The sequence below is a fragment of the Thamnophis elegans genome, chromosome 11 (assembly GCF_009769535.1).
Source record: "Thamnophis elegans isolate rThaEle1 chromosome 11, rThaEle1.pri, whole genome shotgun sequence".
Classification (NCBI taxonomy): domain Eukaryota; kingdom Metazoa; phylum Chordata; class Lepidosauria; order Squamata; family Colubridae; genus Thamnophis; species Thamnophis elegans.
Window position 1 is genome coordinate 31,294,439 of NC_045551.1, and position 23,925 is coordinate 31,318,363.

The 23,925-nt window shown below is 38.0% G+C and overlaps 1 protein-coding gene across 1 annotated transcript in view; it reads left to right on the forward strand.

The window, feature by feature from the left end:
• OCA2 (OCA2 melanosomal transmembrane protein) overlaps positions 1–23,925 on the forward strand; it is a 196,672-nt gene that overhangs the window by 41,036 nt on the left and 131,711 nt on the right. Inside the window, 3 exon segments of the mRNA XM_032226226.1 lie at positions 7,001–7,149; positions 8,232–8,314; positions 9,330–9,483. Coding sequence (XP_032082117.1) covers positions 7,001–7,149; positions 8,232–8,314; positions 9,330–9,483 — 386 coding nt within the window.

Here is a 23,925-nt window from a genome sequence, read left to right on the forward strand (position 1 = left end):
GGTAGTGCTTAGCATGGTGGCTCCTTCCCTTCCCTGGTAACCTCATGGAGGCTAGGCTCCTTCATACCTCACCAACATGATTCCAGTGGCCAGGTCTTAGCATGGGAGGGGTGTATGGTGCAACTTGGTGTAGTGGTGAGATCAGCAATGTGGGTAAAGTGCCATACTGAGCTTTGCATGGATCTGATTCAGCCCCTTAATTGCGACTCTGCAGATGGGCTAAACCAACGAGGGCCAGGAGGTGCCTCTCATTCCATTTCTCAGGGTACCTAGAGGTGTTTCTGGCACCGGGAAATCTCACAACCAAGGGCCCCTTTCTTCCACAGTTCACCTTGTGGCTATGTAACATGTGGCAACCACAGTTTGTGTTCTACCAGTCCTGGAGCTCGGGTCTTGCTCTGGCTGTTGTTACCATAAATCGAGGCAGAAGGCTGTGTGGTGCATTGGGATTGCCTGCTCCTCCCTGTGCTTCTGCCTGGCACCTGCTACTGCTATCCTTGCAGGGTGAGTTCACCTAGATCTATGACCTTTGGAGTGCCTTCCCCACTGCTGACCTGCCAGGGTCCCTTTGCCAGTGGTCGCCAGTGGAGTCATGCTTCCTTGCCTGCTCTCACCTTTGGGCTGTTCCCATTCCCTGCCTTGTGTGGCTTCAGGGGGCAGGAGTTCTGTGGAGGACCTGCAGTGGGGCAGGCAGAAAGAGGAGGGAGGGGGAGATGATGCCTTCCTCCTTTGCGCTCCAAAACCCTATCTTTCCTGGCCTTCGAGCCTCCGGCCTTCACCTCTGTGCTGGGAAGGTGAGCAGGATGTGCAACTCAATGCTCTGCCATGCAATGCAAGCCAGGAACAGCAACCAGAGGCCTTGGAGGTCCGCTCCAGGAGTAGCTCATCTGAGAGCAGTGTGACCAGGAGTGTGTATGAGGCCGCTTCTCAGCCTTTTGGCTAAGATCAAATATAGTGTAGATGAGCCCCCACAAGGCCAGTAGCAGGAGGTGCCACTGCTGGTACAGGATGAGGTTTGGTTTGCAGAGGCTGGGGAGCCCTCCAATCTTGTAATCCTGTGTGGTTAACAGGGAGGTTTGCTCTGGAGCTGCAGCAAAGTGTTCTACCAGGAGGCCTCCACCCCTGAGATTCCTCCCCATTCAGGATCATCCTGGAGCCAAGAGGGTCAGAGTGGATTGCTTTGTATGGCTTGTGTTGCATGGCATACTGGTAGCATTGAATTACATATCTTGCTCACATTTCCAGCACAGGGGTGCAGACCAGGAAGATGGGATTTGGGGACACAAAGGAGGGGCTGATCTCCCCCTTTCTCCTCCGTCCATCTGTCTCATTGCAGGGCTGCCATGGAGCTCCTGCCTGCCAAATTCACACAGGGCAGAGGAGAGGCAAAGCCTGAAGGCAATGGCGAATGAGGCAGCATAGTTCCACTGGTGACTGCTGGTGAAGGGGCTGTGGCAGGTCGGCAGTGGGGGGGGGAAGGCCCTCTGGAGGTCACAGATCTTGGCAGAGGCATGGGGGGAGGTGATCCTGGCACGCTGCACAGCCTTCTGCCTTGTCATATCAGCAGCCTGAGCAAGACCCAAGTTCCAGTGTCCCAGCAGCAGGGCTATGAGCAAGCAGATGGTGAGACAGAGACAGACAACTCAGCAGTAGCAGCATTCCCACTCCCATCAGTCCCTGCACCTGCCATCTCCTGTACATGAAAAAAACCCAAGAAATCCCCTCAAAATAAGCCCCAGTGCTTATTTTGGAGTCCAAAAGAAAATAAGAATGGGACTTATTTTCAGGAAAACACAGTATATGTGTCTGTTTCATTCTAAGAGAAGGAGTTGATTGGTTTTGGAATGGTTTTGATAGTGTACTGTTGTTTTTTTCTTTTTTCTTAAATCAACTCTTGCTACTTTCAGCTTTCACTTTTTACTTTCTGTATTTTTTAAAAATTAAACTTCATTCCTATAAGGGTTTCTATATTTGCTGTTACACAGCTTTGGTCCTGGCTCTATACTTTACATGCATATTTTAATTTCATCTCTTTTAGTATTGATAGCAAGGTAAAAGTAGGACATAAATTAAAACCACCATTTTAGTGTAACCAATCCTTGGCATGCAAATTGGAGCCAGAAACAAATGGAGTGGTGCTGAGCTTACATTCTCATGATTCTCTGGTTGAAAATTTTCATATATTCAAAGGATTTTCATCTTATGAACCATTTCCTTTGGGGCTACTAGATTATTTTTAGGGGTTTTGTATAACTATTAGCATACTGAGATCCTAAATTCATGCTTCAACAATTTTTGCTGACATTTTCAAAAGTATTTGCTGAAGTTGTTGGAATTTAATTTCTTGCTTTTGTCTTCCACTTTCAACATTAAAAATGGATTCATTCATAACATCATCTGACTGCCTCATCTTGTTTCCCTAAGTATCCAGGCTCCTCTAGAGAAGTTCAAAGAACAGAATAGCAAAATACAGAAAGTAAAACAGAAGGGCAAGAAGTAAAACATAAAATAGCAAGAAATAATAAAACACTAGTGCAAAAAAGTGTTACTTATTATGAAATAAACCAGCTAACCAAAATTCAAACTAGCAATATCATAGAGAAGTATGTGATTTATTCCTAGCCTGGTGATTCATATTACAGGCATAAGATGCTTACTTGAAAATTAGTTCTTGACTTTTTCTGAATGTGTGGAAAAGTGTCTTGAACTGTGGCGAAAGATTAAAGACAGACAAATAGATAAGCAAGAAAATTAAGGAATAGTTAAAGAGAGTTTTTAGATTTTAGATTTTAATGGTAAAGTCTCTTCTGAGTCATACTCATTTTCTGGTGATTTATACCAGAAGTCAAAATACCTGTGAGTCAAACTCAGAGGTATACCAGAAGTATAATACCAGAAATCAAAATACCTCTGAGTCAAACTCATCTTCTGAACATATTTATACAGTTTTCTTAGCAACAGAATGAAAGTGGTTCTGACAGATAAATTTATCAAATTTGATTGCTCCCACATCCAATGATTTTGAATCTGAGGTACTTCCCATAGGTTCTCTAAAGAATGCTGAGAATGTTGATGTCTTATCACAGAACCACTTGGCTCTCTCACCTACCTTTACCTGCCAGATTGGTTGAATAAATTCAGTGTCGCCATGTCTGAAGGAGCCCTGCTGAATTGTATCTGTCTGTCTACTGTATGAAAGCTGTGTTGGTAATTCAAGACCACACTTTTGAACAAAAAGGAATTAAAACTCAGACTTTTTTTTGAGACAATCACTGAAAGCCCTCTGTTTCAATGGACCAACCTTTGCCATCTATATTCTTGTGTTGTTTATGAAGAGATTTTGGTCATTGGGTAAGTTTGAATTTATAAAAATGGACCAAATGGATATCTGGAATATATACCAGTATATGAAAAAGCTACACACATAATGATAATTTTTCAGACGTTGAAGACAACAAAAGGAGATGAAGAATTGGGGTTTCTTCTCCTCAGCTGAAGGAACTGAAATATAAAGAAAATGATTAGAGAATGAGAAAAAATATTATTGAGGAAATAATCCACAATGATAGTATTGTATTTGAGGAACGAAAGATCAGGAAAGCAAGAGGAAAAAATATCAGAAATAAATGGGGAATTAGCACAGGGGGCTTTGGGAATATATATGTCAAAATGTTAAGATAGCCCCTAGGTGGATATCCCAGGGAGCAAATAATCCAAGAATTTAGTTCTAGGTCTATTTTAAGCCATTAAAACAACATATTTCATATTAAATTCAATTGCTAAGAAGCTAGCTAAAGATCTTGTTGCTCTGTTCAGTAGGTCAATTGAAGTTCTTGTCTGAACTGACACACAACCATAAGCATTCTGGTTAAGTGTTTCAAATGAAGCTGTAACAATTACACATTGGCCACTTTGTTCTATATTAATATATTGTGAAATGAGTTCCATTTTTTCTTTAATAATTTGAAGAATTTTTATAATGGTTTCTGAATATGCCATTTGTGTAATTACAGAGTATATTTTAGTTGTATTGTGAACAAGGAAGCAGCTATAATTATGTGCACCTGAAGTTCTTGTGGATACAAATCATGGCTATATTGTAAAATTGGCTACAGGCTGTAAAAGTATTTTGGGCTGCTAGGTTAATTAATACAGGTCAGCAAACCTTTTGAACCACAATTGAAAGAGTCAAGATCTGAAGAACACTGTACACAAATCAACCTGGAAATTATAGCAGTCATTCAAAACTTCGATATTGTAAAAGTTGCAGACAATTATGAAAACAAATGTATAAGATTCTTAATATGTTTGTGTAGCAGTATTATATGTCCACTTTTGTGGACAATTGAAGGCAGTGTAATGTCTGGTCTATTGGAAAACATGTACAGTATAATAATAGTGAGAATTTTAAAAAAACATACCTGCAGGATGTTTAGATTATTAAAAACCAATTCCAATTTTTAAGAGGTCTCTGTCATATAGATAGATGGATGCAAAGAGGATTGGTTTTTGAAAATCAATCTCTCTCTCCCCCTCCCTCCCCCCTCCCTCCCTTCCTCCTTCCATCTCTACATACAATAGTGGCCAAATTGTGGAAACCCTTTGGGAAAAGTGTATTTTTGAGGTTTGATGGCTAATAACACTACTTTTTTTGCAGTAGTACCATAAATTATGCATCAATGGTTTGTTCAATTATCTGTATTCTATGAAAAGCTATAGCCAAATAACCAGAGAAAGGAAGCACAACTTGCTTAAGTTGATGTCAGGTAGCTTTCCTTCATCTGATTGTAGCCAATGAGCATGAGTGTTTAGAGAGCCAATCAGGTGTTATCTTGTTTTGGAATGAGCCAATCAGATCACAGTAGGATTCAGTTATTGATATTATGTATTGAACCTGAGAGGAGGACATTTGCCCTTGTGTTATGTGATCACTGTCAAGTTGGTTGGGTTTTTTTGTGTTCTTTCATTTGGTGAACTTGTAAAATGTAATAAAATTAAAGTAATGGTGTCCAAAGAGTTGACTGGTCATCCAGACAGCAATGTAAAATAGTATTATTAAGTGAACAAGGCTACAATTATAAATAAATTAGAAGACAAATTTGTGGAAACTTAACCAAAAGTGGCATTTCTAGGTTTTTGAAGAGGTATAAGGAGACTCAGTCACTACAAAACTACACTGGTAAAGGCAGGAAAAGGTGCACAACAGCAAGTGATGATAGAAGAATTAACAGACTGTGCCTACATGACAGAAGAAAATCATCTGGGTACATACAAGATGAAATGGAGCAATGCAATGTAAAGTTGAGTGCAAGGACTGTTTGGTGCAGACTGCAGGAATTTGGCCTAAAATCTAGAATTTCACACAAAAAAGCGACTCTTATCTCTCAAACAAAGGTTGAAAAGATTAAACTGGGCTAAAACCCATGTTACCTGAACAGAGAATATATAATTTTATGGTACTACTACGAAAAAAGTGGTGTTATTAGCCATCAAAAATACTGTACGCTTTTCCCAAAAGGTTTCCACAATTTTGGCCACTACTGCATATCTCTTTATATTTCTATATCAGGGGTAGTCAATCTTTTTATACCTACCACCCACTTTTGTACTTCTGTTAGTAGTAAAATTTTCTAACTGCCCACCAGTTCCACAGTAATGGTGATTTATTAAGTAGGGAAGTAACTTTACTTTATAAAATTTATAAAGCAGAGGTACAGCAAATCCCTACCGCCCACCATGAAAGCTGGAATGCCCATTAGTGGGCGGTAGGGACCAGATTGACTACCACTGTTCTATATCATCCATCTACTGGGTATCTATATAGATTGTGATTGAGGGTATAATCGTTTTTATCAATTTTTGATGCCACCTTTTGCTACATAATTTTCGATGATTTGTGCCAGGTTGCATGTGAATTTGACCATAGTATGGGAAGTTGCCCTGTCAACACCCAGTACCTATTCAGTATGTTGTATTGAAACCACATGGGAACTTTGGGAAATAACACAGCAACTTCTATGTGCCAGAAGATATATACAAGATTGATGAAAAAAACAATGTTGCAAAGGAATACTTGGGACAGTCATAATAACATATGGTTCTCTATGTGCTTATCCCATTTTTTGGCCATGAAGGCCAAACCTAACTTAACATTTTCTCCAAAGTATTCCATCAGTGTGCAGGGCAGGAAAAATAAAATTTAGATGCAGAATATTTTTTGATATTTATCATAGTCCCACCTTCTCCACTTGCAGTGATATCTTTGTGATACTGTTTCTAAGCTAAGTCTTTCAGGGGTGGGTTCCTCAACTGGTTTGTACTGGTTTGCTGCATGTGTGCTGTTTGCTTCGCTCGTGCAGGTGCCAGCCACACATTGCTTCCACATGTGCATGCACATTTGCCTAACAATTGCTCTCCGCATGCGCAGAACCATGCCAGCAATGACAAAAGACACTGGCAAACTGGTTTGGGGATGTGTCAGGCCTGGGTCACTGCCAGTTCTGTGACCCAGGCCTGAATTTTACTACTGGTTCGGCTGAACTGGGCCGAACCGGCAGCAACCCACCTTTGAAGTCTCTCCCTCCAATGATTTGCTGATATCAAGGGAATCTAGATTTTTCAATCTTATAAGTAACAACGAGGAAGAAGGAAGACAAACAACATTTTCTTTTGAGGAAGTTTCTTTCTTTTCTCTCTCTCTTTCCTTTTTATCAGTGGTTACTTCCATTCATCAGAGATGAGCTAATAAAATTTTAGACAGAACGCTCTTCAAAGAGACATATTTTTTAAATCTCTGAAGTAGGAATTTGCTGTTTTTGAATTAATTATATTAACTATATAAAGTTACAGGAGCAGTAAAAAGTCAGATCAGATTAGAATGAGGAAAAGGGATGATACCATGATTAGTTTTTTATGATGGCATCACAAAACTCATAACTTAGAAGACCATAGGTCTTTCATTCATAGAAAAATGTGGAGTCCTTAACTGTGTTTCTATCAGCTGTGAACTTTAGCAGTTTCAGTGATTCTGCTCTTTTAAAGGTAGAACTTGGAGGGCCCTTTGTAACTGAGCGACAACCAAGAGACTATATTGTAGTTCAAATTGGACAAATAGAAGACTCCAGTCCTAAAAGGAGACGTCAACAGCAAGTAAGACTTAAAAAAATTGAATCTTCTCCCAACCCCCACTCTCCGTCTTATAAATCTGCTCATAGTCTTATCAGGCAGAAGAATCAAAAGTCTTATGGATCTTGAAAGAAAGATGCAGAAGATTATAGAGCCTAAAACAGATTTCAACATGAAAATTGTATTAACAAGGCAAATGGGCCAAGAATGTTTATTTGTATGCCATGTCATCTTAATTATTTCTAACTGGTTATCAGGTATAGGAGTAGAGGCCTGCAGTTTTAAAAGATTTGATAACATTACATCCCTTCTTTCTATCACATTAAAAGTTGAGAAGGTATATATGGAAACTTTGCCATTTCACTAGTAAACAAAGACATTAGAACAGGTCTGGTTGATAGAATGTTGAAGTCATAGTGTTCAGTGTTTGAATTTATAAGGTTAATTGCTTAGTTTACATATACAAGCAAGAAAGATCAGCAGGCATAGTTATAAGGCAGTAAGAAATCTGGGGAGCTTCCAAGTATAGGCAATTTCAGTATAATTACAGCCAACTTCAATTAGACATTTTGCATCTCTCTCTGTTTTTTTACAATATACCAATTCCTTTATTTTAAACTACCATTTTCTATCTATGGGCAACATTTATTATATGTATATTTATTAAATACATGCATATATTTTGCCCATACAGTGAGAGCAGGCAAAGGGTATGATTTAGTCTTTTCTTCCCAATAAAAAGTTGGGAAAAGGAGGATAAAACCTACAGTAGCTAGTTCAAAGCATTTTCTCCTAAACACCACCTTCCCCCACACTTTAAAGGATACAGAAGACCATGGATTGAATGCACACCATTCTAATTTGATCCCCTGACACACTGATTCTTCATCCTTAATGGGTGTATTTCCATTGATCAACTGGCCATCTTGAGCTATTAGCTTAATTAAGGAATGACTCTCACCCAATTTACTGTATATATTACTAGTTTTTAAGATATCTATATGCCAATATGCCTCGAGTCTCTTCTATCTAATTAGCAACTGGAATTGGTGTATAGGTAATCAAACCTATTAAACTTCTTAATTCATTCTTTCTTTTTTTTGCAGATCTTATATAATTGGACTCTTGCATTAAATCTGAAGAAAAATGAGCAAGTTATTGTGACTAGAATCTTTGAGACAGTGAATAGGTTGGTTCATGAATCCAATGAAACCCCCTGAAACATATTTTAATAATTATTTATACAGTTGCTCTAACATTAGGACGATGGATGGGTGGCACCATTGCATGTGCGTATGCTCCTCTCCAGTCATTTGAATTAAATCTTGCAATCTGTCTCATGGATCCCTTCTTTTCTCTTTTTCTGGGAAAAAGAAGGCTGCCAGAACATATCCTTTTTTTCCTCATTGCCTAAATATTTAATTCTTCAGGTGGCATAATAAAAATTAGCAAAGCCATTTTATGAATGTTTACACTGATTTGTGTTTTTTACAGGTATCCTCATTTAGTGACTTAGTTCCAATGAAATGCTTGCTAAGAGATATGGTTGCTAATCAAACCATGTAACTTAGAGTGGAAGCAAAAGAAAGAGAAGCTGGATGTTGCCATCTCATTTCAGATAAGGTTTTCTTATATAGCAACTTGAACTTCTCCTTTTTTGCCCTCATGGAGTGGAGAGATTGCTTAAATAGGCCTTATCTTCCGAGCTGTTTTTCTCTGCAGCTGTGTTTCTTTAAAAAGTGCTAACCACAAATTAACAAGCTCATCTCTGAAACCTTAATTAGTTGATTAAAATCCTCTGGCTGGCTCCCTGCTGCCCAGAATTGACCAAATTTTAATCAATTTCACACCAAAGACCTGCTTTAGTCATGTATGCAGGAATTGGTTGCAAAGTTCCTTTTTCAGCACAGTTTTAATTGTGAATGGTCACTATCTGAGGCCATTGCTAAGCGAGGACTATGTGTATATCCTTGTGTAAATCTCTCTTTTCAGAAATTCTGCTTTTGTGCTGAATGTGAACATGACCTAAAAAGATCTCAATAATTTGAAATATTCTAAATCATTACATAGACAATATTGAAGCAAGAATAATAGCAGCAAGATGAATAGCATACAATTAGCAACGCTTAAAATCTTTAGCAGTATGAACCTGTGGTCATTTCTACTCCAGCTATCAAAAAGAATTTTAACATTTCTTTCCACAGAAAAGAAACCTCCCTAAGAATCCAGGCATTTCTTCAGGAATCAGAAATCATTCCTCTTTCTATGACACATCAGTATCTTCATGCAAATATAGAGGCTCAAGTCACAATAGCTTCAGTCATTTTAGCAGGTGTTTATGTTCTGATTGTGTTTGAGGTAAGAATAATCATTTTATTCAAGAGAAATATAAGCAGGATTGTTTTTGTCAGTTAATATACCAACCTAAAAATCGGAATAAGAATCTGTGCATTTCAATTAAGTACATCTACAAGTCTACATCAATCTCATCATCCTTTCATCTGATTTTTTTCATTCTATTTTAAACCCCCTGTTTCTGTGAAGTTGAAAACCAATTATAACAGATCTCCATGATACATTATACTTAGGGTTTTTTTTAATAAAAAAAATCACTTGGAACTCTGATCAATCCCATCAACTCTTCATAGGAACATAGTAATTAAATGGGAAGTGCTTAACATTCTGATTGCTAGTAATCACACTGGAAGCTATTTTGGTCCTTAGTTGTGTTTTTGGTCAGAAAGATGTCAGGCTGGTATAGGGAATCTGTGATGAAAAGAAAAAAAAATCATTTTGTCTCCTTCCCCCAAATCTCTCAATACCTCATAATACTTCCTCCGAATTTATTTATTTATTTTTATTCTCTTACATAGCATTTTAAGTATACATTCACATAATGGCTATTCTTCTTCACATTTATCATTCTTATACATTTATTATTTCATTTAATAGGTTATAATACTGTATACAGTTTGGTTTGCTTTGTTTACCATCCCTTCCTCCTGTTGTAATACTACCTTATTTTCTTTTTCTTTTCTCCCTCCCTCCTTTCTCTACTTCCTTCCTCCTCTCCTTCCTCTTCCTTCTTCCCTTCCCTTTCTCCTACTCCTACTTTTCTTCTTCCCCTCCCTATCCTTTCTCCTTCTCTTCCTGTCCCTTCCATCCTCTCTTTACTTCTTTCTTCTTTCCCCCGTCCGCCTTTCATTCTCTCCTCCTCTCTCCCTTTCCTTTCTATTATTGTAGGTGTCTCTTTCAGGTCTCAGTTTATGTTTCCTTAGGATGGTATTTCCGCAAACCCAAATATAATTTAATATCATTTCTTATTCCCTTACCTTCGCTAATCTATCCTAACTACTAATACGTCATAATACTTTTGTGCCTGCATAAGACTTGGAGCAGAAGTAGCATAATATACTTTGACCTGCTAAACTTTGAGGCAGAACTAGAGAGCCTAATCTATGAGCAACCTACCAATCATGCAATTTCAATCCTTTCTTTTCAACTCCTGCCACCCAGTAAGATTTTTTGGGTGGTGCCTTTGAGTCAGCATTGATTCCTTGCAGCAACCTGAACAAGTGACTGCAGTTTTCTTGGGTAGATTTCAGAAGTGGTATTTGCCTGCTTCTTAAGGCTACTGACCCAAGGTCACCCAGCTGGCTTTCAGGTGGCCTAATTTCACCAGAATTCCCTTCAGTAATAGTTACACTATTTTCCATGAAGAGTCTAAAAGAAATGCCATGGTTGTTCCAGCAATCTACTGTCTTCCCGTGGAAAAGGGCCATATGGCTGCATGATGACGTCAGTATCATGTCCCTAGTGGCTCTTGGTAAGGTGAAAAAAAAAGAAAAAAAATATATACCCCTACCAACTAATGGGTCTGTGATATTAAGGGTTTGAAGCATAGCCTGTTTACTAAGCCATTATGAAGAGGTGGAGAAGTAAAACTTTTGCATCTGCCATCAACTGTTTAACAGACTCTTGGGTGCCTAGAGATACAGTTCTTGAATAGCTTGGGAAATAGTGTACTGCTTTGAAGTCATTCTCCTTTACTTTAATCATTTGTTTGGAAACATATTATCTGATTCCTGATCCCTCTGCCCCTTTTTAGTCACTATTGGAGCTACAGAGGATTTGCAGTTTATAGTTATAATCTTCCATGTTAGGTTCGCCCCCCCTTCATAGCAGAATTTATTAACAGATCAGTAATTATTATTATTTTATTAAATAGTTTCATTTCCACTATAATTTTTGAAGACCATCGCTTGTCCCATCAATAGATTTTTATGTCTCTTTAAAATATGATAAAAAGTGGCCTGGGCTGAAAATTAAAATTGCATTTAAACACTGGGTGGCACTGCTTGCTACTCTAAATCATAGCAATTGTTCTGATTTTTGTGATGCTTCCTCACAGAGAGAAAATGCTTTTCAACCAACATCGGGAGGGTGCCACTCCATCCCTTTAATGGAAAAAAAACCCTCAACTTTCAAGTGCATCTACTTTTTAAAGTTTCATATTTTCTCCTGCTTCATGACGTTCAGATTGAATAGTGCCACTGTTTTTTTAATAGGAGTGACGTACGTTTCCCATCTTGTAGCTTATTTGTGTTTTCTTTCTTTGATGGCGTTGTGTTGGGTAAATTGAATGCTGCAATGCCACGGTCAGTGAGCCCAAGGGGAAGACAAAATGAAAAAAGCTTTTAATGTTGAACAAGTTACAACAACAGTCTTTCACTTATCTGTGCGTGTGGGCAGGTGTGTGCATAAATGCTGTGTTTGTAGAAAACAAATGGTTTAAAAAGGAATGAGTTGGTCAAAGAGACAATGTCCCTATAATGTTTAAACATACAAAAGAAAATACTGAATTGGAGAAAATGAGGCTTTAAAGGAAGCAAGCTTTTAAGGAAAGATTGGCTTGTTTATTTATTTTTTTGATGTGAACTATTTTGCATCTGTTATTGCTCATAGGATCCACAGTATTTCAGGGAAAGCAATAAAAATAGAGCAGTTATTGATATGAGCAAATTAAATATAGATGTTTATTATTTTGAAGTTCTGTGGGGTTTGGTAATGTATTCTTATTTAGTGCAGTAGGAACCTGGTAAAAATATGGAGGTCTCAGTCATCAAGGTACAAAAGTTATGTATCATTTCTCAGAAAGTTGTTTTAATTTTCCTTAGTTATTCTGATTAAGTTATAATTTGATCAAGTTTCCTCCTCTTCCTCTCCATTACTTGCAAGAATCCCCAACTGAGGTTTGATCCAGAAATGGTAATGATAGCTCAACTACCCTTGCCCAAATATATCAAAGGGCAAACTCAGTGTTATTTACTCCACATCTATATCCAGGATAATATAGTTTGATCCTTTTTCTCTCAAAGTTAATCATAGGTAGTTTTTTCAAGTCCCATCACTCTCAATGTCGTTTCTGTTCTACTACTTCTAAAATTGTGGTATTTAGAAATAGAAATGGTATTTGGCATGGCTTTGACCATCACTGAAGATAGTAGAGGTATATTGCTTTATATGATTTCATAGCTATATATCTGTATATTAATAATTGCAGCCTAAAGAAGCCCTTGCCTGTCTTTGCATTTGTTTCACTCTACTGACTCAAATTCATTTTGTGGTAAAGTACAATTAATTATGAATGATACTTTGCGCCCTCAGGGAATGGGCTTATTATTTATATACATTGATTTTTAAATCCATGGTGAAGCTCAAATACTTATTTAACTTTTGGTGTGTATATACTGAATTCAGGGGTGGATTGCTGCCAGCATTACTGCCGGTTTGGTGCATGCACAATTTTGTGTGCGTGCCAGACGCACATACCACGCGTGTTCACATTTGCCCATAATGCAATAAAAAACAAGATGCTGGTGCCTATGGTGCTGCCTGGAAAACTGGTTCGGGGGCATGGCAAGCTTGGGTCCTGCCGGTTCCAGTGACATAGGCTGCCAAACTACTACCACTGACTGAATTACATATTTTGTATCTGTGGTTTAATAACCTGGATCCATCAACTCTTCAATAAATTAGCAAACACCTAGAAGCAAACAAAGTAATAGCCAAAAGCCAACATGGGTTTGTCAAAAACAGATCATGCCAGACTAATCATTGCATTCTTTGATAATGTGACAAAATTAGTGGACCAGAGGAATGCCATCGATATAGTTTACTTGGACTTCAGCATTTGATAAGGTAGACCATAACCTACTGCTAGATAAAGTAGAAGAATGTGGGTTAGAGAGCATCACGATCTGATGGATTTGTAACTGGCTGACCAGCGGCACTCAACATGTAGTCCTCAATGGAACTGCATCTTCATGGAGGGAAGTATGCAGTGGAGTACTCCAAGGCTCTGATTTGGGCCCAGTACTCTTCAACATCTTCATCAATGATTTGGATGAGGGAATAAATGGGGAACTCATCAAATTTACAGATGACACCAAGCTGGCAGGAATAGCCAACACTCCAGAAGATAGGCTAAAGATACAGAAGGATCTTGACAAACTTGAACATTGGGCACTATCTAATAAAATGAAATTTAATGGTGAAAAGAATAAGGTTCTACATTTAGAAAACAAAAACGAAATGCAACGGTACAGTATAGGGGGTACTTTGCTCAACAGTAGTAACTGTGAAAGGGATCTTGGAGTCCTAGTGGGCAACCATTTAAATATGAGCCAGCAGTGTGCAGCAGCTGCCAAAAAAGCCAACACAGTTCTAGGCTGCATAAACAGAGGGATAGAATCAAGATCACGTGAAGTGTTAATACCACTTTATAATGCCTTGGCAAGGCCACACCTGGAATACTGCATTCAGTTTTGGTCACCAAGATTTAGAAAAGATGTGGAGACCCTAGAAAGAGTGCAGAGAAGAGCAACAAAGATGATTAGGGAACTGGAGACTAAAACACTGCAACGTGCTCTACATGGGGCAGCCCTTGAAGAGCATTCGGAGACTTCAGCTTGTCCAGAATGCAGCCGCGCGAGCGATCGTGGGTGCACCTCGGTTCACCCACGTAACACCTATCCTCCGTGAGCTGCACTGGCTGCCTATCGGTCTTCGGATACGCTTCAAGGCGCTAGTCGTCACTTATAAAGCCCTTCATGGTATTGGACCTGGGTACTTGAGAGACCGCCTGCTGCCAATTACCTCAAATAGACCTATTAGATCCCACAGATTAGGCCTCCTCTGAATTCTATCCGCCGGCCAATGGCGACTGGCGACCACCCGGAGGAGGGCCTTCTCTGTGGCTGCTCCGACCCTCTGGAACGAACTCCCCGTGGAGATTCGAACCCTCACCACCCTCCAGGCCTTCCGCAAAGCCCTTAAAACCTGGCTATTCCGACAGGCCTGGGGGCTAAAGAGCCTTTGCCCCCTTCCTCGAATGGTATGGTTGTTGTGTGCTTTTTAAATTGTGTATTGTTTTGTTCGTCTTTTTATTCTTTATTTGTACCCCTTCCCTTGACTTGGATTGTGAGCCGCCCTGAATCCCCTTCGGGGAAAAGGGCGGCATATAAATGAAATAAATTCAAATTCAAATTCAATTCAAATATATGAAGAACAGTTGCAGGAACTGGGTATGTCTAGTTTAATAGAAAGAAGGACCTGGGGAGACATGATAGCAGTGTTCCAATATTTCAGGGGTTGCCACAAAGAAGAGGGAGTCAAACTATTCTCCAAGGCACCTGAGGGTAGAACAAGAAGCAATGGGTGGAAACTAATCAAGAGAAGCAACTTAAAACTGAGGAGAAATTTCCTGACAGTTAGAACAATTAATCAGTAGAACAGCTTGCCTCCAGAAGTTGTGAATGCCCTAACACTGGAGGTTTTTAAGAAGATGTTGGATAGCCATTTATCTGAAATGGTATAGGGTTTCCTGCCTAGGCAGGGGGTTGGACTAGAAGACCTCCAAGGTCCCTTCCAACTTTGCTATTGTATTGTATTGTAAATTGCAATGCATTATATAACAATTCATTTGTTCAAGGGATATAGGGATATTTTTAGCTTCTAGGCAGCATGGTGGCACTTTCATTTTTATTTACGCTAGTTTTTATTTTTATTACCCAGGATTAAAAAAATCCTGATTTAGTGGACTTCAAAATAATAGACTTCAGATGCAGCAAATGAAATTTGTGTTGTATTTACGCCATTTTAAATCATTATGTAGTGAAATTGTTACAAAAATGCTGCAAATAATATCGCCAAACTCTGAGATTATAACATCGGAGAAATAATGTAAACATGCAAATAGATGAAATACCTTTTGATTTAATGGCCAATCATGAATAACAGACATCACTTTCCCACAACTGGTCTGTTAAATCAAGATTTCCCTCTATAAGGAAGGGTCTCTACGTATATTGCCTAATAATGTTGAACAAACAGTTCCTTCATAAGTACTCTATTTCCTAAATCACCCCAGGAGAACAGTGAGCAACCATATGTGTCTTAAATAGCTGACTCTTTTTGCCTTGATTGTAAATTGTCAAAACTGCTGCTAATGCTGTCCTGTAATAGCTAAATGGCTTAATCTTCCATCAAATTTCTTTTCTGCTGGTCTAATTAATCACCAACATTGTCATGGGGAATAATGTGAGAATTGGTGCTATCTGCACTGAGATATACATACAGTATATACCATGTCCTAAGTTGTTCAAGTTCAGAGAATGGATACACCATCTTGTATACTAGATTTATTTTAACTGCCATGCACTCTTTGTCACTATGAGAATGCTGTGACCATTTGACATTTTTTGATTGGTGGAAGACATGCTTTTAAAATGACAGCAAAGGCAGTGGCTGATAGCCTGAGGCCAAATTCAGAGATAACTGAGTGGAACAATCTAGTTGACTGGCTGACTGGTGGACGTACAAGGGAGGTGATAGCATACAGAATAAGCTAGTTGGGAGGCTTTGCCAGAGGCTGTTACATTCAGTGTTTTAATGTGTGCATGGATGTAGGTGAAATATGATTAATAATAATGATGGTTAAAGAGATAATGGGAGTCTATATGTAAGAAAGAATGAATGAATGAGAGACTGAATAGAAGGTGGCTAAGGAAGAGAAGGAATGACCAATTTTGCGTTGGCCCTGCTGGTTTTCTCAATGCACTTTGTCATAAGGAAACAGAAATTCAAAACCAATATCTACCTTTAACTAAACACTGATTAACTCAAACTATTCTGAGGCATTATATAATCCCAGAGTATGTAATATTAGAGTACTATATGGCTTGGCCCAAAATATTTCCAGAGCTTCCTTCTTAGCAGGAATTGTTCCATTCAATATGCTCATTTTTTGAGATGTTATTGGTATTTCCCCACTTTAGTAAGACAAGGCGGTGTGGGTGTTAAAGGCCAGATAGTATAACTTTTCCATTATGGTCCTGGTATAGAATATAGCAGCTTTTATCTGGAAATCAGATTTTCCCATTATTATTTATTTTTCAGACAGTACCCTGTTTCCCCCCAAATAAGACCTCCCCGGATAATAAGCCCAATTGGGGGGGGTTTTGAGCGCGTGTGCTAAAATAAGCCCTCCTCTGAAAATAAGCCCTCCCCAAAATATTGCAACACAGCTGCAACCATGAGGTGACCACGCTCGTCGCCTCCTGCACCTCAAAAATAATAAGACCTCCCCCAAAATAAGGCCAAGTGCTTATTTTTTGGGGGGGTCAAAAGAAAATAAGACCCTGTCTTATTTTTGGGGAAACACGGTAGATTTCAAAAGCCTTATGGAGGTTATGGTTGCTTAAATAATGTTGTGCGTTGTTCTGATGCTTTACTGTTTTTATCTTTATGAACAGTTTTTACTGATTATTATTTGTTAAGATGAACATTTTGATTATATTACATGCATTTCATTTCGTAATATTGAGTACTGATCAATGTTCTATGTGCATTTTCTTGGGTTAACTGCCAGGAGTCATTAAAAATATGCTAGTATTCAAGAATGTTCAACCAATTGATTCTTCAGTCTCGGTGCAAAGTTTGTGATGCATTCAGTTTGAGATCTTAGATGAGCTCTGCTGATTGATTTTGCTTTTTATTAGTTATTATGATTGTTTTGACCTTGGACACCCTGTTTTAGATTGCTAAACTGTTGCTTTAACCTTTTATACGACCTCGAGTCATTACTGTGAGATGGGTGGTATCTAAATCATACAAACAAATATAGTTCCAAATAAGAAACTTTATGGAAAAAGTCTTGTTTTAAACATTGTGCCCTTATAGATACTGTATGTCAATATTTGCCTTAAATATTATATTCATGGTAAATCTTGATGTAAATTCAAAGTAATACAATTTCTTTTATATAATCAAATTAATTATTTCCATATGAATAGACAGGCAGGTCTATCTGTATGTTTGTATACAGCTAAATAGAAAGATTTGCTATATGGTTAGCATTTAAAGGTTTCAGCAGTAAGGGTAGTTAAAAAAAATCAATATTCATTCATCATGCTCTTCTTGAGAATTTTAAATTAGAGTAAAAATCCTATATTTTAAAATTATAAGATCAAGAGTTATTTACCTTGAACTTTTTCAGTGAACAAATAGTCTTGTACAAAATTTTGAATTTTCACAATACTGTTTACAGAGAGGATATGGTTGTGCATCAAGGTACATGAATTTACTTTTAACATTACTCTTTAGTGTTAACCTGTTTGCCATATGGCCTTGAGAACAATGGTATTTATTCATTCTTCAGCCAAATGCTCAGATTGTTTTATCCATAGAAATATCATAGAATTGGAAATCAATACAAACTGTCTCCCTAGAAAAATCTGAGTTCTGCAGTGCCATAAGCCATCAGCCAAATTTCTATTTAATTTTTTGGATTTCTATTATATGCCTCCAAAGTGTAAGGTTTTGCAGTGTTGTTGCTATTAGCAACTAATTTATTCTTTTCTGGTGACCCTCTGCCAGATGGCATAGAGTAACTAATTCCTAAAAATAGAACACAAAGTACAAATCTAATATACTATCTGAAATAAGCTTTCTAATTAGCTATAGTCCTTTGGAAAAAAATCTGGCTAGTTTCCATCAAAACCAACCATTTCTAAAAAAATGTGCTAAGCTTTATATTAACACCAACTTTTTTTTACAGTAAGTTAAATTTTCACACAAAAATGTCAGATATTCAAACACTGTGTTAAAATTCAAAGTAACATTTCATTTGTGATTTGCAGGAACTGAGTATAGTAGAATGATTTTGCCAGGTTTCAAATAGGCTTACCTTACTACATTTTGAACTATTTTTTTACTGTTAAATTCTATGATAAACTTCTATAGCATTGTTTATATCTATGATATCCAAGTGCTGTTGCAAAATTATGCTAATTGTACTATCACATTTTTATTTGTATTTCTTCTGTATTTCTTTATTTGCATTTCATTGTTGCTTTCTGTAAATGGGGAAATCACTAACAAGATTTGTGGTCCAATTACAAAAGCTGTGCACACTTTGAAAATAATTTGGAAGAAATGCTTCGTAACTTGTTGAAGCAGAGCCCTTTGCCTATTGATGGAAGCAGCTTTTCTTTTTCCATGTGAGCCTGATAAAAAAAGGTGTGTTTGCTTTAAAATATAAGCTCATTAAAGTTAATATATCTTTTGAGGGTGTTGCACATTTTCTGTTTTATACAGAAGCCTGAATAAAGATTGATTCCTTTAATGCGGTATTTCTTTAAGCATGGTCCTAGGATCCCTGCCCCCCCAACTCCTCTCAGGGGTCCATAATATCAAAATTATTTGTCAGGCTATGTTGAAAAATAATGCAATATTAAATTCCAAAAAGTTGTGAGAGACTGTGCCAGCAGTGAATGGGTGAATTTAAAATTTTAATATGATAAATATCAAGTAACAACCAGGGGTGGGTTGGTCCTGGCATTACTGCCAGTTCAGTCCATGCACATATGCATGCACATTTGCTCATAAACAGGTATGTGCATGTGCAAAACGTCAAAAAAAAAAAGAAAAAAAATACATTTGTGCAATGAAAATTGTTCTGTGCATGCGCAGAACTGAAAATCAAGATGGCACTGCCGTAGGAGAACCGGAGAATTGGTTCAGGGGTGTGGCAGGCCTGGGTCACTGCTGGTTCCAGTGACCCAGGCTGCCAAACCTCTACTGGTTTGGTCGAACCAGTCTGAACCAGTAAGAATCCACCCACTGAACATAACTCATATAAACAAAAGGTTTTTTGGGGTCCTGTCTGTCTGAAATCTTAAGGGTTTTTTCAAGCTATTCTCAAAGTGTGAATAGTCATTTAACTTACAAGTACTCATTGATTTATGATTGGTTGCTTAGCAGCCATTTAAAGTTATGATATACCACAAAAAAGGAAGCCAGATTCAAAATTCTGATGATTAGCCTCACCTCCTATGGATATCACCTGGCTGCATTTTGGGTGCTCAACAACTGTCTTGCATTTATGCTTGCTTACAGTGTCCCACTGTTATATGACTGCAATTTGCATTATTTTGCCCAGAATCTGGTTCTTACTTCCAATTGCTGGGCAAAAATCCCCCTTGGTAACCAATTGGTTCACTTAACAGTGCTGGCATTTGTTTATCAACCCCTGCAAAAAAGGATGTAAAATCAAGCAGTCACATGGTGGACCACTTAATGACTGTGGTGACCTACAACTGTAATTCCAGGCTCAATTATGGTGGTAAGTCAAGGACCACCTGTACTGTTGGATGGATCTGTCTTTTTCTGTAGAGGAAATTAGCTCTGGGTTTGAGAAGGAGAAGAGAGAGTGACAAGTTTGCTCTGCCTAGGAAAGTAGAAACCCAAAGAGGGATTCAGAAGCGTCTTATTATGCTTTGAAAAGGGCAGTGGAGATTTTGTTCTGGCTTCAAAGATTCTGTTTTTCTACCTTATTGCCACAAAAGCATTCTTGGAATCCTTGACTGGCTTACTTCTAAGGGCTCGGTCTTTTACTGTCTCTGTCCTTATTCATCCAGATAGTAGCAAATTTCAACAACAAATATTCCCCAATACATGTTTGTGGCAGATGGCCACTGGGGAAAAAAGCAACTCTGTGTTTATTATTACAATGGCAACTACTGAACGTTGCTATTCGTACTAAATGGAAATAAGTTCCTTCCTGAGAAATAGATGTATTTAAAGCATGAAAGACAAATATGAGAGGAAACACCAGGGATTGGCAACATGCCTCTTGTTTTATTTGAAGTTTTGCACTGAGGTCACTGCAAGCACATTTCAAAGGTAAATCTATGTATGTATGTATGTATGTATGTATGTATGTATGTATGTATGTATTCATTCATTCATTCATTCATTCATTCATTCATTCATTCATTCATTCATTCAGTGTATTAGTTGCCTCAGTCACCAAAGCAACTCTAGATGGCATTGCAGGAAATAAACAACGAACACTAATAACATGTACTTTAGCAAATGGAAATGAAACATCTAATGCTGGGGAACAAGCAATGCCGTATAACATTCATTTAACCCAAATAATAAGAAAGGAAGGCAAAGAGACTTGCTAGGTTCATTGTATAATTTAAAAGAAAGTTTTAAGTTTTGGCTGGGAAAGCAGTGAATGATTTAAAAATCAAAATGGCAGGTTCTCCTCCTCCTCCTCCTCCTCCTCCTCCTCCTCCTCCTCCTCCCACCTGGGATCTTCTGGTGTCATGCCCTTTGTGTTAGGAATTTTGGAAGAAAAAAAACATTTTCAAGGATGACTGAAGTGTTTCATGAAATCCACTCAAGTTCTTAGCTCAAAGGGATATAAAATTGATGTCAGAGATCGGAATTTGTTTCAGCCTGGTCTATTTTTAGAAACGTATTTTGGCAGTCACTAGAAGGGAATAATATAATTGATCATATCAAAAACGCTAAAATGTTACACACTGATGGCATATAGAAATCACAAAAGATGTATTTCGGGGAGTGGCCTGTCGCCGGTCGGCAGCTTAGCAGAGCTGCCCCCAGAATTCAGGACCGTTATCTACTCAATATCAAGAAGATAACTCTTTTTTCAGACAAGAAAAAAGCAGTGAGGAATCTCAGCTGGTAAGAATCTTCTTTGAAGTTCACAGTTTGTTTCTTTGTGAGCTGTGGACGGAGGGGGAGGATCAACCCATAGCTGAGTCATTCAACTCCGACCTGAACTTCGCAGCTGTTATCCACAGCACAAGACAGGATCCCCTCCCCCTCAGGACAATCTTTAGAAAAGAGACTATTAAAAATCAATACGAGCAAAGACCAACTTGTGAACTTTAAAACCTTTCTCTATCTGAAATACCAGCTTCAATGTTATAAAAACCTCTTTTGTTTAATTGTCTTCAAAATGGCGTTTACAGCTTCTGCATTTGTTATCTCCGGCTTCCTGCTACAGAATTAAAGAAATAATCTCTTATAATTTAATTAGAGCTACTCCCTTAAAGCTTTCAAGACTCTTTGTTGATTCAGAGACATTCCAAACATTCCAAACGGACTTTCTCTTTTGAAATCCTCCGTAAAACCCCTTGTAAAAAAAAAAAAAAAAGAAGGAAAAAAAGGGGAGGGGAGGAATTTCTTTTTCCCCACATAGCACAGTGGATTAGTAATTTAGAATAAATAATTAAAACCAAAATATAATGGCATCCAAATCAACCTCTGTTAAATTACCTCCGAAAACGTCTCCCATACCTGGCACAAAGTTGCAGCCCCCACCATCTATGCCCCCTAGTGGAGATGTACTAACAAAAGAATTTTTTCTGGAAATGTTCAAAAAATCCAGAGAACAGAACTTAGAAATGTTTAAAGAATTCAGAGAACAGAATCTAGAAATGATTAAAGATTTCAAAGATGAAATAAGGAATGAGATGGAAGTTCTATATGACAAATTCGATACCAGGGTCACTAAAATGAATGATAATATGATGGGAATTGTAAATGTGATAACAGAATATATTTCTGGAATGGAAGATAATTTAGAAACTCTCAATGAAGCTAAAACTAACCTGATATCCAAAACTGAAGTGGTGGAACAAAAAATTGATAATGCTGAAAAACAAATTATTATGATACAGTATAAGCAGATGGAGCTTGCATTAAGAGTGAGGGGGCTGCGTGAAGAAAAGCAGGAGAACCTAAAGCAAATGTTTTCTGAAGCTTTTGACCGTCTGGTGGGAAAACCGGGATCCAATTCTGATTGGCAGATTGACAGGATTTTTCGTGTTAACTCATGGGCGGCAAAACAAAGGCAACTTTCCCGAGACGTGGTAATATACTTTGTTACAAGAGAATCTAGAAATATGATACTACAAGAGTCCTACAATACTAAGCTTCAAATTGGTGGACAGGACCTGATTGTTTTGAAAGAAATACCGCCTCAGATGCTAAGAGCCAGAAGAGATTATGCTTTTCTGGTGGAAGAGCTCAGAAGGCGTCAGATACAGTACAGATGGGATGCCCCATTCGGTATTATAGTTACAATGGACAAACAAAGATATCGTCTCAGCTCTGTATGGAAAGCTCGTGATTTCTATCATAAGATTCTGAAGATGGGATACCCTGAACCTTCGGGATATGGTGAAAAACCACGAGACGAACAAGATAAACAGCAAACCACACAACCATTAGATAAAATGTATCATCTCCCTCTTCCGGAAGGGCAAGGAGTCAAGGAAAAAAGATCCAACCGTAAGACCACCAGACAAACGGATAAACAAGCTACTATGCAACAATCTCAACAATCATTGGCCACTGACCAAGGTGCTACTGCAACAAGCTCAGAAGCTGTGGGAGGAGCCAAACCAAAGGTGAGACAGGCCTTGCGGGAGGCTCTAAAAAAGCTTCAGGCAACCAAAAATGACAACTAAGATTTTGACATGGAATGTTAACGGACTGAACTCTCCACAGAAAAGAAAGAAAATATTTCATTATCTTAAACAGTTTAAGAATGACATAATTTGCTTGCAAGAAACTCATATCAAATCAACCGATCAAAAATATTTGTTTAACCCCAAACTGGGCCAACATTTTGCGACCTCAGCCATGGAAAAGAAAAATGGCATAGTAGTATATTTAAGAAAAGACATTAAAGCTGAGCTAATTGAAGCAGATCCCTTTGGAAGATATATAGCATTAGATTTAATCTTAGAAGGGAAAAAGACGTTACTTTTGGGAATTTATGCTCCTAATCAACAACAAGATGGATTTTATAGAAATCTCCATGCTAAATTAGTACAGTGGGATTTTGAGTCTTGTATATTAATGGGTGACTGGAATGGCGTGATCGACACCAAAAGAGATAAGAAGACAGCTCGCCCGAACACCAAATTTCGAGCTAAGTTACCCAAACCCTTTTTTGACATGCTGGACGACTTTGAATTGCGAGACGCTTGGCGCGAGAGGCATGCAGAAGAATATGACTTTACCTTTTTTTCCAATAGACATCAATCTCTTTCAAGGATTGATTTTATACTAATTACAAATGATTTACTTTGTAGGGTGAAGAAGACAAAGATTATGGCGAGAGTTCTTTCAGACCATAATCCAGTCTGGATGGAATTGGGAAGGGTAGCCCAGGCAAGAAGGTCCTGGAGGTTGAATGAAAATTTATTTAGATATGAAAAGTATGTTAATGATTGTAAAAAATTGCTATTGGAATATTTTGTCTTCAATATGAACAAGGGTACATCTTTGGAATATGTATGGGATGCAAGCAAAGCGTATATGAGAGGAGTATTAATGAATATAAATAAAATACATAGATACAAACAAGGGCAAAAACGAAAAGAATTGGAAGAGGAAATTAAAGGGAAAGAG